The sequence below is a fragment of the Aspergillus foveolatus genome (genome assembly GCF_047715535.1).
Source record: "Aspergillus foveolatus strain CBS 279.81 unplaced genomic scaffold BDW70scaffold_48, whole genome shotgun sequence".
In the NCBI taxonomy this organism is placed as follows: Eukaryota; Fungi; Ascomycota; class Eurotiomycetes; order Eurotiales; family Aspergillaceae; genus Aspergillus; species Aspergillus foveolatus.
Genome location: NW_027396112.1, coordinates 189,569 through 204,655, shown reverse-complemented (window position 1 = coordinate 204,655; position 15,087 = coordinate 189,569). Strand labels below are relative to the sequence as shown.

The 15,087-nt window shown below is 50.8% G+C and overlaps 6 protein-coding genes across 6 annotated transcripts; 1 reads left to right on the top strand and 5 right to left on the bottom strand.

Moving 5' to 3' along the window:
- Nucleotides 1–1,471: 1,471 nt before the first annotated feature.
- BDW70DRAFT_162391 (major facilitator superfamily domain-containing protein) lies at nucleotides 1,472–3,319 on the bottom strand (the record flags this gene model as incomplete). Its single annotated transcript, XM_073741127.1, has 1 exon — nucleotides 1,472–3,319. The coding sequence occupies one exon, from the start codon at nucleotides 3,317–3,319 to the stop codon at nucleotides 1,472–1,474; it is 1,848 nt and encodes a 615-aa protein (XP_073593532.1).
- Nucleotides 3,320–4,543: 1,224 nt separating this feature from the next.
- On the bottom strand, nucleotides 4,544–5,381 carry BDW70DRAFT_152282 (uncharacterized protein; the record flags this gene model as incomplete). The annotated part of the gene is made up of 2 exons (XM_073739413.1): nucleotides 4,544–4,886; nucleotides 4,939–5,381. The coding sequence occupies 2 exons, from the start codon at nucleotides 5,379–5,381 to the stop codon at nucleotides 4,544–4,546; spliced, it is 786 nt and encodes a 261-aa protein (XP_073593531.1).
- A 649-nt stretch (nucleotides 5,382–6,030) lies between these two features.
- BDW70DRAFT_152281 (uncharacterized protein) lies at nucleotides 6,031–7,800 on the bottom strand (the record flags this gene model as incomplete). The annotated part of the gene is made up of 4 exons (XM_073739412.1): nucleotides 6,031–6,725; nucleotides 6,791–7,073; nucleotides 7,121–7,244; nucleotides 7,718–7,800. The coding sequence occupies 4 exons, from the start codon at nucleotides 7,798–7,800 to the stop codon at nucleotides 6,031–6,033; spliced, it is 1,185 nt and encodes a 394-aa protein (XP_073593530.1).
- Nucleotides 7,801–8,709: 909 nt separating this feature from the next.
- BDW70DRAFT_91382 (CENP-S family protein) lies at nucleotides 8,710–9,574 on the bottom strand. Its single transcript, XM_073745189.1, has 4 exons — nucleotides 9,446–9,574; nucleotides 9,274–9,397; nucleotides 9,089–9,122; nucleotides 8,710–9,020 (listed from the first exon to the last, which is right to left on the bottom strand). The coding sequence occupies exons 1-4, from the start codon at nucleotides 9,476–9,478 to the stop codon at nucleotides 8,897–8,899; spliced, it is 315 nt and encodes a 104-aa protein (XP_073593529.1). The 5' UTR covers nucleotides 9,479–9,574; the 3' UTR covers nucleotides 8,710–8,896.
- Nucleotides 9,575–9,737: 163 nt separating this feature from the next.
- Nucleotides 9,738–10,706, top strand: BDW70DRAFT_141293 (uncharacterized protein). Its single transcript, XM_073737750.1, has one exon. The coding sequence runs from the start codon at nucleotides 10,021–10,023 to the stop codon at nucleotides 10,591–10,593; it is 573 nt and encodes a 190-aa protein (XP_073593528.1). The 5' UTR covers nucleotides 9,738–10,020; the 3' UTR covers nucleotides 10,594–10,706.
- A 362-nt stretch (nucleotides 10,707–11,068) lies between these two features.
- On the bottom strand, nucleotides 11,069–14,984 carry BDW70DRAFT_141292 (DDB1/RSE1 family protein). Its single transcript, XM_073737749.1, has 5 exons — nucleotides 14,688–14,984; nucleotides 13,945–14,603; nucleotides 12,000–13,891; nucleotides 11,506–11,949; nucleotides 11,069–11,448 (listed from the first exon to the last, which is right to left on the bottom strand). The coding sequence occupies exons 1-5, from the start codon at nucleotides 14,780–14,782 to the stop codon at nucleotides 11,149–11,151; spliced, it is 3,390 nt and encodes a 1,129-aa protein (XP_073593527.1). The 5' UTR covers nucleotides 14,783–14,984; the 3' UTR covers nucleotides 11,069–11,148.
- Between the last annotated feature and the right edge of the window lie 103 nt (nucleotides 14,985–15,087).

Genomic DNA, 15,087 nt, shown 5'->3' with positions numbered 1-15,087 from the left:
TACAAAATGACTTCAAGAAGGCAAAGAAGACCCCAAAGAAGTCATCTAAAGCTTCACACCAGCAAAATCCTATAGAAGCCAGGCCAATAACTCCTACAGAGGTTTTACACGCCCCTCCAACAATAAGCCGTCGAGGCCGCGAGATCCGGCTACCCCAGCGCTTCAGGACCGATTAAAAACTCTATATAGACCCCTAATAGTGACTATATCAAAACACCAAAAGATCATTCGAGAATAATAATTGTATGTGGTTGAATTGCTTCATGCTTAATATCATGGTTGGTGGTGAAATCGGGCGGCAGGTGATACCGGGCGTCAGGTGATCACCCACTGTAGTTTCAACCTTCTACCATCATTCACTACAGATAGCGTCGATCCACTCCATCACACTACGCCCCCTCCATCTCCTCCTAGTTCCCCCTGCAGCCCCATTGTCATCGACATTTTCTTTGACGTGCGATTTTCTAAATGCCTATTGTTCAGGTACTTCCCGCCATCAGAGCCTTGCTTGGAAAAATCTGGGTCGAATTGTTCGCATTGGCGGCTCCCTGCTATGGCGGGTATCCACCATTTGACATTGTTTCTCTCAGGATTTATTGGTGACTCCGATTTTCTTCGAACACAATCAGGGAAAACACAGGAGTTTGGTGCATCCGCCAGCACATTGACAAGGGGTGGACGACAATGAGCAGCTGAAATTCCAAAAAGAAGCCAGAGCATCTACGCATCCTACAGTCAGCGATCACCAGAGAACAAGTCCTGTTTCACTCAAATTGACATTAATCCCGGTTTTGTTGGAGTCAACAGGCAGAGAAGATGCAACAGGGACATGATAGTGGTGCAGTGCGGCAGGCTGCTGTGTTAGTCTCCCAAGATATTGACCCACTTGTTTTGCTTATTATCCCATTGACAGATGGGACCTGCAGGAACTATTGTGTCTAACCGTGAAACATTGCCAAAGATTCCCTTACTCTCTGCTCAAAGCTCCTAGAATCGGACTACGAACGCCATACCAGCGACCTTGATTGAGATTGATGACTTAAAGGAAGTTCACCCTGACATTGCCATGTGACATAGGGCTACCAGACTACAGCAGCAGCCACCATGTTGAATTTTGCGGCTTGGAATGACGAGGTATTTCCATAACTCAGTCAAGGACGACTTCGCGAACACAGAAATCCAGGTAAAGCCGACTGGGAAGAGAGTGCTCTACACTTACCTGCTATCCGCCCGCACAACCGTCATTTCCTCAGTGGGTGGCCTAGTGTCTTGATGTTGGATGGCCTTCTTTCAGGGTGCTGAGGGGAGTTTTTTTTTCTTTTCGTTTCGTTTCTTTTTCTCTTTTGCGTCATATGCTATTGCTTCCACATGAGGACTATTATGTTACTTCCTAAGGAACTCTATTATCCGGGCTATGGGCGAGAATTATCGCAAGTCATTGATCTAAAGATGCACCAAATGCCTGATTACATCATGAAACATGCTCTTTTTCCTCCTCCTTCGGAATACGAACCCAAATCAGCACAATGAACGCCGCAAGCAGCTGCGTCGCAAACGCAAACCACCAGATATCCTTGAGCCCCTTCAACCCTATACCTCCCGCCGCGTCACGGTCAACTCTCGTCCCAATCGCATCCGCGATACTTGTCATAATCGCAGACGACAGATTCTGGTTCGTTACCAGCAGGCTCGCGGCACTACCCTGGTACGACCTCGAGACGTTACTCGTGATGAAGATTGATGCGGCTGCAAAGGCTAGATCAGGACCGAACGTGACCAACACAACACCGGGAAAAGAGAGCGCCCAGTAATTTGTGTTGGGTGTCTGAGGGATGAAGAACACAGGCCCCATTGTGAAAGCGAACATAGCTGCGGTATAGATATAATGGCCTGGGAAGATATGCAAGGTACGGCTGACGACCCAGGTGGCGAAGATCCCGACGAGGGCATTGGGGATGAAATACAAAGCGACAGTTATGGGAGCGGCACCTTGGATGCGCAGCCAGAACTGGGTGACATAGAACTGCCACGCGCCGAAGAAAGAGCCGAACCCGAAGAAGTATGCTGCCATCAACGCCGTGAATCCTGGGGTGCTCCAGAGCCGGTTCGGTATAAGAGGCCGTGGGGCCTTTCCTTCCCAGAAGAAGAGGGCGACGAGCAGTAAGACCCCAACGACGATGAGGACGTAGGTATATGGAGACCAAGACGCAACAGGACCCTGGGTTAGCCCGAAAATAAGACAAACGCAGCCTCCGGCCGCGCACGCAGCTCCTATATAGTCGAACTGGCGGAGAGTTGGTGGCTCGGCGCCGGCTACATCAGCCGCAGGGCGAAGCGACGGAATGCTGAAAAATGCCGCGACGCCACAAAGAGCGCAAAGAATAGCATTCGTGCCAAAAATCCATTCTAGATGCGCGGACAGCGCACCCCCCTGCAAGGCACCAAGCGAGTATCCAAGCGGCGCTGTTGCCGCGATCGCAGAGAAGACCCGGTTCTTGCGAATTCCTGGATTATAAAGACGTCCCAGCACACTCATACTCCCCGAGACCAGAACTCCAATCGCGAGGCCTTGCATAGCCCTCACGACAAAGAAGAGGATATAACGCTCATGGTTGAGCGAGAACGCACCGACGGCATTCCACACCGCCAGCCACGCATACGCGCTCACCATAAGCATCTTCGGCGGTGCCAGATCAGCCAGCGAACCTGAAACAACAACAGACAGTCCATTCGCCGTGTTGAAGGCTCCTACAATCCACGGTAGCTGCGAGCTCGAGATGCCCAAGGCCTCCCTGATCGGCTCCTGCGGCGCAAGCATATCACCTAGGAAAAACGAGAACAGCATAAGACTGATAGAACAGACGCCCACCATGAACAACTCGGCCGTGAAGCCGGAGAGTTCAGGCGGGATCCCTTGCTTACTCGGTGCTTGCACAGGAGACGCTGCCTCAGAGTCGGTCTCATTCGCGGCATCCTGCCCCTGCGGACGAGACGTAGAAAGCCTCCGATGCTGGAGGCCGATCTCATTGTTGATCTCGAGGGTCGCAATCCGCGAAATGGGCGTTTTCTTATTCCCCAGCAATGGATCTGGAGTCTGTGCTCCTGTCACTGGACTTGCATAGCCCGGTGTGCTGGCGATTGAGGACCAGCCCGGCGTCGGTGGTGCAGTTGAGTCGCCGCCGCTGCCGTTGCTGCTGTACGGGTCGCGGGATGCCGATGCCGATGCCGATACAGATGCAGCTGGCTCGGTAACCGCCACGGTCGCAGCGAAATAACCTTCGCCTGGCGGCCGTGCAATCGGTGTCTGCGGGTGTCCCATCCTCTCTGATGAAGTACGCACAAGATACAGGAGAAATCTATTTTTCCCCTAACAGGAACACAGTTTTAAATACGTCTGAAAATTGTGCGATTATCTAACACCTTCCCAGTCAGCTGCTAGGGTGGCGTGCGCGTACCGAACCTGGTGGAGTCGTGAGTCAGTCTAGTAGAGACGGTCATGACAATTATTGCGCATCATAGGCGAGACAGCTGGTGAATTGACAACAGTGGCGAAAAGCAAATATCGGTGTGCCTTGTGATAATTGTACGGCATTAGGAGGAATTAGGGCTCGCCTGCGGCCCGGCTAGACTAGACCATCGTGTCGGCTTTTTAGCCTTAAGCTCCAAAGCTACTTTCGGACCGACCGATCATAAACGATGATAAAGTTTAGGGATACATGATTTTCGTTTCCGTGAAGTGATGAGCAGCAAGCTTCGCTGATCATTAAGCTTCATTGATTACTGATGAGCAATGCTTGGTGACGCGTCCCTGGCCTACTTGAGAGATCAGACTTGAAGCTTTGTCTCACTCGATATCCAAGTCCTCTCTCTCATCCGGCGGGCTAGTATTACCCGAGTTACCTTTAGCCGTTTACTCTAACTGGACTTAGTCTGCGCTACTTATCGCTGAAGGATATGGGTGCCCAATTACAGTATAATTGCCCCTGATTGTTCTAGACGTAGCCCGCAACGCAAGAATATCCCTAATCAAGAACCTGAGGGTTCAGATTCAAAGAGTTCTCCGTAGAGATTGGGTGAGTCGTTTTTGTCGAAAGGACGAGGCGTCGAGGCAGGTCTTATATTAAGGGCGACATCCAATTTGAGATTAACTAGTACCAGGCGCGGTAGGGATAACGACACTTGAAGGCAAATATGAAGCAGGTGATAGTAGCATACAAGAAACGAAGGGAAAGGTTCGTGATATGAATAAAGAGTGTCACAAATCGTTGCCCTCCTAACTTAAATTAATCCCTATGGTATAGCCGTATATCGTTTCGTTCATTCGTGGTGCGCACTAAACGCTCTGGTTCGTTGTATCCTCGCGGGAAACAAGCATTAAGATTATGGGTAGTTATTTGATTGCGAGTCGCGGTGCCCTCAGTGGGCACCAGTACAATTTTCTTTCCCTTTTCTTTTTTTTCTTAAAAGAACTCGGCGGTGAGTTCGCGCATTGCATGCGGGGCAAATCCGCGTATTCCTTCATCAGGAATAGGGAACGACACCCCTAGTAGTTGCCGGTGTATGCAGAGTTACCGTAGCCCGGAGCGGCTGTAGGGAGAGGCTCTACAGGCTCATTTCGGCGACCAAAACGATTGAGCCAGCCCTGCTTCTCGCCGGGCGCAGCACCACCTGCGGCGGGGCCAGTCTCGACATCGTGAGGGGTAGGGTGGGCGGGGAGCATGTTGTCTCCGTTAACCTGCTCGGGGGCAGCCTTGTTGCGACGCCAGAAGCCTCGGCGCTGAGTGCCGTAGGTGTATCCGTTGGCGGGCGAAGGACCGAAGCGCTTCTCGCGTCTGTGGTGACGGCCGAGAAGGAACTGGAAGAGGATGGAGATGAGGAAGAAGAAGCTGTTTCGGCATTAGCAAATGTTCTTTGTCGCACGAAAAAGAGAGTACTCACATTCCAATGATCGAGACTGCGAAAACGACCTTCTCCAGCATGCAAGCGTACCCATAACCCACGCCAGCCGGGGAGTCTGTATTGTCGCGACCAGTACCAAGTGGAGTGCTTACCGTCCCGGAGCACTGGTTTGTACCATCGCGCGTCATCACTGCGATGGCGATCATGGCCCCGACAAAGCACACGTCGAGGAGGATAGCCACAGCCGCAAAGAATGCTATGCCGCCCAGGCAGCAGGTGAACAGGGATCCCAGGAGGGCATAGAGGGTCGCTGCTCCCGAGAGACCCTCGACGGCTTTCATCCACGTGGGGATTTGCAGGTCATTTTGAGCGAGTCTGGCGAGGAAGTAGGAGTAGATTCCTAGTATGACTGCAGAAGCGAGGAATTGCAGGACCCGGATAACCAGGTTGAAGAAGCGGAGGACGACGCCTCCAAAACCCATGGTGTTTGTATTGTTAGACGACTAATGAGTTAGGCGACTAGTGATTGCGCTAGCGGGCGCGATTTGTATGAGTCCTTATAAAAATATTGGTAACAACGTCAAAAAGATTGAAGGATGCAACTGGCGGGGGTATTATTTTATTTAAGAGCGTGACCAACGGCGTAACGGATCAAAGGCAGCAAAATTCCATAATGATTGTCGTTTTGTCACAAGCCCCAAGGCTCCAGGGGCTGGGTGTGCCGCAGCAGGAAGATCAGTGGACGATTTCTGGGTCTCCCACTGCGGATCGGAGCTTCTGACGTTTCTTACAGGCCATCCACGCTTGTTCAAGGCATTAGTGAAGCTGTGGCCCACAGTGACGAAGTCAAAGACGGGAAAGATGGCGAAAATTCACGAGACGACGAAGGGACAAAAGGACCCCAGCCACAACGGTGACATCAGTAGTCAATTTCTGAAGGCCTTAGTGGCGTAGAGCTGCCACAGCCACGGTATACTTTGTACAAAGGAGCTTAGTTAAGCTTTATGCAGAACCCCTGTCGCTAAATTAAACCGTTATTAATTAGAAGGTTTCAGTATTAATACACAATGACTTCATCACCCAACCTCCCCGATCCTGAGCGCTCGAGCGCCGTAACTGAATCGATTGAGATCATGTCTGTGGATCAACAAGGATCTTGCAGTGCGCATTCCTGTCCTGCAGCAGCGTCTTGAATCCCTTCTCCACCACGCCTTCCAACTTAATCTTATCCGTAATCATGGACTCCGGTTTCAGTAGGCCCTTCGAGATAGCGTCGATAGTGTCTTGAAAGGACTTCTCATCGTATAATGCCGAGCCAAGGTACTTCACCTCGTGATACATCATCTCATTGACCTTGATCTGCGGTTTCTTCTCCCACACAGCGACATTAACGATCGTGCCATGGACGCGGCAGGCACCAATTGCTCCGTCAAGCGCCTTCTCCACGCCCGCTGTGTCGAAGACCACATCCGCGCCGACGCCGTCGGTCAACCCCCGGACACTGTCTGGGATGTCGATTTCCCTAGGATCGAGGATATGCGTGGCGCCAAAGTATTTCGCAGACTTCTTGCGGGTTTCTGTCAATTCAGCAACGATCGTGAAGTTGGCGCCTCGCATCTTCAGCACTTGCAGGATGCATAGACCAAGAGGACCGCCTCCGACGACCAAGACATTGTCACCCTGCTTAAACGGCGACAAGTTGACAGCGTGCCATGCGACCGCCAGTGGTTCGATCATGGCCATGGATTCCGGCGTAACGTTATCAGGAATGGGGTAGAAGTGTTCTGCAGGCGCGACTATTTTCTCGGCAAAACCACCGCCGTAACCTGTTCGCATTGGGACGTTAGCTTGTCCAGCTCGTCCAGCTTGCTAGATCCAAAGAAGAGCATACCAGATAGTCCGATGAAGCCAATGTTGTCGCAGCAATACTCGTAGCCAATTTTGCACGGAGGGCACTTCCTGTCGAAGATGGTCGGCCGCACAACTGCCTTCTGTCCCAGCTTGAGGTGTGTGACGCCTTCCCCCACTTCCTCAACGACTCCACCAAACTCGTGGCCCATAACAACTGGCGCGGTAGCTTTGGTGATGCTATGTGCTCCCTTCGGTATCAGGACGGGTCCGGAGGTGTACTCATGGAGGTCGCTGCCGCAAATCCCGCAGTAGGTGTTTCGCAGCTAAGATACATTAGTTTGTCTCGCGATCCTGTCCTGGGATCTCGTACCTTCACCTGGCCCTTTCCGCAGACGGGCTCTTCAATCTGGTCGACCCTTATGTCCCTAGGGCCATGAAACCGGAGTGCTTTCATGAGCGGCATGTTTTCGTTGTTTGTCGCAATTATGAGAATGCTAGATATGATGATAGTTCATGAACTGATAGAGGACGATATTCCTTGGGGATTTTGATTCTCCATCGTCCCTTTAATCCCACGATTTTGGTGGTTTGTTAAGCAGTTCAGCAATCTCAAAACTGGCGACGTTCCCATGACGTACCCATAACATTTGTCTATGACAAGCAATTGATTTCGCCAGTGTCATACCTCAAAGGACCGCCTTCCAACACCAAGATTTAGATACTGATTGCTGATTGACAGAAAATGTGGTTCATCTGACCAGGTAACGTCAGTCAAAGCTAGCTCCAGCTTTGTGGCTTGCGCCGCGCTTGGAATGTGGGGCCCCGGACCGGACTCTATACCCACTCCTTGTGGGATTCAATGTCCAAGAATCAATCACCCCAACAATATTATGGGAATACTGCTTGCAAATAGATGAGATGAGAATACCATGTCGTTCAATGGTTATTCAGTATCTCGGTCCCTTACCAAGCGTAGAGATATTTAATGTTGTGAGCATTTTCTATTCCGCTAGACCATAAAAACGGTCGGTAACGCCAGTCTTTAGACATATCCACCAAGAAATGTGGCTAAGCTGCAGAGCAAACATATTAAACGTTGGAGAACTTTTTATTTCCGTAACGAACTTGTCACTATTCCGCAATTACTTCAGAGGACAGCGAATTAGTTTACATTGACCATGGAGCTTCTTGAAACACCCGTAGAATGAGGTTCCTGGGCTTTAGTCAGCAGTAATACTGCGGAAACCAAGCCTAATGTAGAGGCTAACAATGATTAGGTGAATGTTGATGGCGCCAGCTTTTATGTGCTGCCTTATAAACTTGTTTATAGCATCATGTTCCTCCTAGCCACTCTTCAACGAGGGTAAAAGTATTGTCTCGAAGTGGCTAGGCCATAGAAGTTCCATATACTCCTGGAAGGCGTTTGAATTGCACCAGTAGTTTGCGATCTCCACGGTCCACGCTCAATGTCGACGACGTCGTGCCCCCTTCTGAAGTTTGTCACATCCCGGATCAGATAGAGAAGCCAGGGCCGCTCCTGTCCCAGCCGCTGCATCATGCTTGGGCCAATGTCAATAAGAGACGACACCGCGACTTGCACCACTTTCTAGCCGCCGAGGTTTCTGAAATCCGCGGCAACTTCCAACGCAGACTAAGACAACAAACGGAGACTGTTGTCGAGATTTGTTGAGGTCTCTTGTCAAAATATGATGAAAAGAATGAAGGCAGCTCCCTCCAACTCAGGACATTTGGTTGCAAGGATGTAACCATCATTCGGTGGTCGTTTCGTCATGGTATTCATTGTGAGCCGCCATATACCGAGCCAAGTAGCGCCCTGGCTACCACTAATTAGTTCCGCAGCCACTACGGACTGAGTTCCCGTGGCTCCGTCATCCCCCTATCATAAACAAATGTGGGGTTGCTGTGCTATCGCGAGTTCTTTCCAACAAATCAGAGGCATCCGCAATGTCCAGGAGCCTGAAACTCCTGTACAACCCATCGCGCATCATCCCATCCACGGATTGCTTACAAGCCGTAGTGTGGAGCCCCTCCGTCGCGGCTGAAGTCATTTCGAGTCCCTGATTCGATCGTGAAGCGTGGTGAAAGAAATTGGAATATGTTTTGTCTTATCGGCGCATGCAACTCTTCAGTCTTCGTTTTCTTGCTCACGTTGTCGAGCAACATATGTTCTTAATATAGACTCGAGTCCTTCGTTTCGGCGTGCCAGCATCATCACATCCGATACATTGATCGTTGACCGACCTGCGTGCCTGAGCCAAGAACCTATCAGCAAACATGGAAGACATCCTGACACTGGCTAAAAGATAAGGGAGCTCACTTCGCGAAGCTTTCGAGATCCTGGCTCGCCGTTTCTGTACGGATGACCTGTCAGCCACTTTCCGAGGTACTAAGGACAGAGAATGACAATAACAGCTCCGGCCCCAAGATTAGAGCCAGATGTCATTTCCACGCCCATCCCATATCGTATATGTGCAGATATGGCTTAAAGCTGGGAGGATGTACCTATCTGAACCCAGACAAGCTCGGTCAGTGCACCAATGAACTGGGGTGTGGCATTCACACCGAGCTTGATTGTTTCCTCATCCACAATCTTTCCAATGGATAACCAGAGGGCGGATTTCAAGCGCTACGAAACAGTGAGCCACTTTCTCCGTCCTACAAGGCATACGCCTACCTCTTCAAGACCAACATTCTCATTTGCATCCATTTTGCTGGCTATGTGAGCAAAAATCAGAATAGTCTGAGTACTTGCACCTAGGGAGAGCTTGGTATCGAGTTGAAGGTAGCTCAGCGTAGCAATGCCTGCAGAACACTTTTGGGAAACTGAGACGCGACAAACAGCTCGACGCGCCCGGAAGAGGGGCCGAGCTAGACCGACCGGAACAACATCTTCCGGGAAGTCCCGCTAACCCAAATAGGAACTTACATTTTTGCTCCAGCTCAGTCCGTCTCCCCGATGAGGTCCTGGAACAGGTCATATACTTTGGTTTCGGGAAATCAAGAGCCGGCAAAAACTAACTTGAGAAGGGTTCTCGCGATATAAAGGCCTGACTTTCCACCGGGGCTGCATCATTCGCCCTCTTTATCTTTCCCCTCTCCGCACCTATCCGCTCTCACCGAGTTACCCGGCACCTCCATCCACTTCTCAACCCAACAAAGATAATAAAAATACTCCCTCCTTATTCCTCTTCAAAGCCCAAGCATATCGAAAACTACGTCAAAGAACCAATTGAACCAAACAACACCACAATGTCGGACTTCAACCCCTCCCAAGCGATAACCGACGCCGTAAATGACTACTTCAGCAACCTCTACGCCTTGCTCGAGCTCCTCTTCAACCGCTTTCGCACGAATCTCTACAACTCCTTTGCCCAAGTCTCCGCCTACCGCTGGACAAAGGTCATTCTGACCGTCATCGGCTACATCCTCATTCGCCCCTACATCGAAGCCTTCTTTAAGAAAATGCACGAGCGCGATCGCAAGAAGCAGCAGGAAAAGGAGCGCGCGGAGAGAAAGAAAGCCCGCGCTAAGGTCTCACCTAATGCGCTGAGAGGCGGTGCTACTGAGGGCGAGGGTAAAGTGTTGGGGGAGGTTGAGAATACGGACGATGAGGTGGATGATGCCGAGAATGAAGAAAACGCCGAGGACTTTGCGACTGCGAGTGGAGTGCCGGAGTGGGGAAAGAATGCCAGAAAGAGGGCTAAAAAGCATGCGAAGAAGCTGGAGAAGGAGACGGAGGAGACGAAGGGTCCCAAGTTGACAGAGGAGCAAATCAAAGAGCTTTTAGACTGGAGCGAGTCGGAGGATGAGAAGAAGGCTTAATGGAGGAATTTTGCGCCCTCTCTTTCTAATCTTACCCAAGCGGAGTGGCCTCAAGTTCGTTCTGCTTTCGAGACTTGCATGTTTTTCTTCATTTTAATCTCTGTACTTTGTATTATTTAGACTTCATATCTCCATTACTCATAATGCATGGACGGCCTCTCAGTTAAAGGTCTGCCATTATCCCTTTGATCTTAGATTCAAACCTTCAATGGGCTGGCTTGTTAGGGGCCTGCTCACTATTCATGGCTGCAATGTGAGCTCCGGCTCATGGCCAGAAGCAGCATAGCCGCAGTCAGTCGCAAACGAAACAGGAGCTCCTGCTCGGCGGTAAATACTACTGCTGTTCCCAGTAATGGAGTGCTCAGAATATTCCAGTTACGCCCCGCCTACGCTACAAGCTCAACTCAGAGCTTACTGTACTCTGTATATATTCAAGCTCATAAGATCATCCTATACATCATCTCGTAACTAAGTTAAATAATCTAGACCCATGTGATATCCATAGTGCCGAGAAGGCAAGTCAAGCCCAAGAGGAAGCCGAGTTGGACAATAAGTCTAATGCAACCTCCTCAACGCCTCAACAATCGCCCTGACCTCCTCTAAGCTGCTCCCCACTATATCAACGATCTCTTTTTGCACGGCCGGCTCACAGGTCAAAAACCGTTCGATCAGTTCACCGTCCACGAACCGGTAAGGCTCGGTAGCTTGCCGGGTCATCGTGCGGAAAGCTCTGTAATCGGTGAATGGGATGTCGCCGAGGGAGTCGACGCGACTGGCCATTGTGGCCTGGAGGCGCATCAAAAAGTCTTGGTAGTCGGGGTTTATGATGGCATAGAGGTAGATAGAGCCTTCAACCTGTAGGGAGTTGAATATTAGTCTTGCTTGGGATGGAGAAAGGGGTGGATAACGTACCGTTGCGAGAAAAGCCCTAGGCACGACGGTTGCACTGGGAAGCTGTTGGATATTGACAGGGCGTATGCGGTTGACCATTTCGTTGAGGCAGATCTCGCCGGTGACTTCCAACCTACGGCGATCATCTTCCTCGACACCTGAACGGTTGCGGCGGAGGACGATTAGGTTACCCTCTGCGTCACTCTCCAGATACGTGTCTGGTGCGACGGACGTCACGCCAGTGGCCCAGACTGTTTGGAAGTGCCGGGCCACTTCGACCAGTTTATCAGGGGCACCGTTCTCTCCTTCGTGGTATTCCACAATGCAGACGCTCTTCATGAGATCTGCAATGGCTATCACGTTGCCCGTCACTGTGATGTCGACAGGCGCTGTGGAAGTTCTGTAACTGGCGAGCCTCTGAAGATGCAGTCCGCCCGATCTAGGGACCACTTGAAAGACTACAACCTGGAAACTGGTCAGCTTATGCGGGACCGATACTATAAGCACCAGCGTACCGTCTTGACAAGCGCAGCAACAATCTTATCTCCCATCACTGCCAGGGCGCGGCATGCTCCTTTCACTCTTTCTTGAGCAACCTTGGCGAGCTTTCTACCGTTGTCTACTTCGAAAACGCGGATATATCCGAGAGTAGAGTCTCCGTCATCCTCGCCCAGGTATGCACTTCCAACAACGAACCGATCCTTTGCCTCTCCGTCTTTGCTTTCCGGAACTTCGGCTCGAATTACACATTCCACAATCTCGTCACCTTCAAGCTCGAAAGCATCTAGGCGTCTGAATAGGATTTCGTCTGCCAGTACAAACTGACTCTTGACAATCTCTTCTCCATTGACCAACTTGCGCTCAATTGTGCCCATGCCAAAAGCCTTTTCCGAGGGAGAGTATGCGACGCGTCTCACAGTAGCTTTGATCGGTAGAGTCTGGATCTGTGTCGTCCGTTCCTTATCGACCAAGCCGATCTTCAGCTCCTGGGCTGTAGCCACCGCAATTGACTCTGGATAGGCTTCCGAGTTGAAGTGACATATTCGTGATGCTCCTTCTGAATTGACGGCAGAATATATGATGCGGCCTTCGGATCCATAAATTAGACTAGGATTTTCACATGTGGCGAAGACATTGGAGAGGCCGTTGCCCCTGGGTAACTTTTTGAATGTTGGCTGTTCTGAGCCAAGGACAAGCTTGTTCATGCCCGATAGGGAATTGTCTTGGTCATTATAATCATACGTTATGACGCTTCCATCAGCCATTGAAATGAAGAGTGTGGGTGCACTCTCTGCCAGCACACTGGCCACGAGAACTGAGCGCGGGAATGCCTCACCAGCGGGACCCAGCGATGTCGAGCTGATGTGGGACAGATCCTGCAGCTTCAGCACTGAGACTTTGGCCAATTGAGGGAATCCAAAAATACAAACATCAGTCGGAGTTTTCGGTAGTGTAACGCCAGAAATCTGGTTGTCCGCGCCAAAGTCCTTCTCCGAGACGACTCGAGCCTCTGACTGAATATCCAACACAGTCACATGTTCGCCGCCCGCGACAAGTACTATCGTGTCGTCGTTAGCAGAAGCTGCCGTGATGATAAATTGATTTTTTGGTGTCCATTCGAAGATAGTCATTCCGCATTCAATATCTGCAATAAGAACTCTCTGCTCAGTAACCTGCAGTATCCGACTGCCTGGTAGATTCGCCGCGAGCAAGGTGTTCTCTGAGAGACTCAGCCCCAGGAAGCTTTCGAGTTCTTCTGCCTCCCCGTCGGGACTGAAACGAAAAACTCGCGTTTCATTCACGAATGTGACAAGAAGTGTATCCAAAAAGTCACCTCTTGACCCTACTTGCAGACCCCACAAGTCCGTAATATGTTCCATATCGCCCAAGACACCCAACTCCTCCAATCCGACACCACTACGTACACTCCTAAGTGTTCCATCATCGAAAGCTCCAGAGCCAGTGACGATTCGAGCTTGGCCGGATGAAAATTCGTGCATCTGGCTTTCACTGGTACGGTTTCCGAGGTCCATTATCGTGAAATCTAAAACCGGCGCAATGTTGGATAAGGTCTGGATAACTTGAAACGATTGGTCACCGATCCGTATAACCTGCGAATCGCCTTGATGCGATCCCACGAATACCACTCCGCCACCGAGATACACCAGAACAGAGGCTCGAGATGTGTTTCCGAGGGTGTGTAATTCCCATCGTTCTACCTCAGAATTCCGTAGAACAAGCATCAAGAAGAATAACCTCCCATAGTCATCCGCTAGCAACCATCTCTGGCTATCGACCTGCTCCCAGGCCACGAAGATTGTTGCTTCTTCAAGGGGTTGTGATACGATTTCATTGTTGTCCGCATCAACGTATTTGATTGACGTTTCACCCAGTATAAGAAGGCCACCTGCGGCGATTATTAGCAAACTCCAGATGAAACCTAACTACAGACAAACTCACCGAGTGGAGCAGGAACTGGTATGAGATGGGATGCCCCAAGATCCAGTTCCTGCGCATAATCCGCAATGCTTGTAAACTCAGACTCAGCACCTGCCGCGGTGCTGTACTTCAACTCACGGACCTTGAGTTTGACCTTTTTCTGGTTATCCTCGTATAATAGCGCCAACCGCGGCGAACCAGCTTGCACATGCAAGAAAGCGGACGAGCGCACGAAAAGCTCATCAATCCGAGTAATGATCGGTTCACCTAGCTCCCCAACTCGCGGAGCATCAGGACCAGTAGGCAAAGCGACCTGTCGCCCTCTCCTCTTGCTCGGCAATTGTATAATGGGTATTACTACGATCATGCCATCGTAGATCTCCAGCGTCATGAACCGGCCGCTTGGATCGATCATGCACCGGCTCCCCGTTCGTGCATCGCGGGACGACGGATCCGCGATATCGACATAATCCCTCTCCGTCCTGACTTGGTTCCGTGCACTATCCCAGGAGAGTGTGAAGTATGAGTAGCGATCCGTACCGACGAAGAGGTGGTCTGTCGGCGAGTTTGCGGGTGCGGGGAGACATGCTAACATCGTTACTCTGGCGTATATCGAGCATGATGTAACGAGGGCGAGCCCATCGGGTGTGACGGAGTAGAATTCGAGTTGATTTGCTTTTCTGTAGAATATTAAAGGTGTCAGCAAAGAACCTCTTTCCAATCTGCGGTTCCAGAGTTCTCATCGCGGGATTCTGGGTACGTACGCAACTACTAGGCACTCGTCCTCAGCTTTCAAGAAATGCAGCTTCAATGCATGGCGAATGCTGCTAGCGCGATGAATTGGCACAATGTACGACATCTTTCTGAAATGAAAGTGTTTGGGTCCCGAGGTTGCGTTTCAAGGTCACCTGCGGGGAAGCACGCTTATCCCGAAAACAGGAAGGAGAAGCTGCTCGGAAGTGAAAGTCGACCTCAAGAAAGCATCTATAATTGCACCGTCCTGGATCGGGAGGCGCTAAGATTGGGGCAGATAGGACACGGCCGAAGGAACTGTGGTAGGGAAAGATGAGAGGTCTCGAATATGCGGAAGTTCCCTGGGCGGGCGTTTATGCAGAAATTCGATGACGCTCGCTGCGGACTCCTATTCTTAAGTCCGCGCCAGCC

Coding starts and splice junctions, on each gene's coding strand:
- BDW70DRAFT_141293 (XM_073737750.1), top strand. CDS start 10,021: ATGTCGGACTTCAACCCCTCCCAAGCGATAACCGACGCCGTAAATGAC.
- BDW70DRAFT_91382 (XM_073745189.1), bottom strand. CDS start 9,478: ATGGATGCAAATGAGAATGTTGGTCTTGAAGAG. Junction 9,398..9,445: donor AGAATGTTGGTCTTGAAGAG/GTAGGCGTATGC, acceptor ACTGTTTCGTAG/CGCTTGAAATCCGCCCTCTG. Junction 9,123..9,273: donor GCTTGTCTGGGTTCAGATAG/GTACATCCTCCC, acceptor TCATCCGTACAG/AAACGGCGAGCCAGGATCTC.
- BDW70DRAFT_141292 (XM_073737749.1), bottom strand. CDS start 14,782: ATGTCGTACATTGTGCCAATTCATCGCGCTAGCAGCATTCGCCATGCA. Junction 14,604..14,687: donor GACGAGTGCCTAGTAGTTGC/GTACGTACCCAG, acceptor AATATTCTACAG/AAAAGCAAATCAACTCGAAT. Junction 11,950..11,999: donor TTGCTGCGCTTGTCAAGACG/GTACGCTGGTGC, acceptor ACCAGTTTCCAG/GTTGTAGTCTTTCAAGTGGT.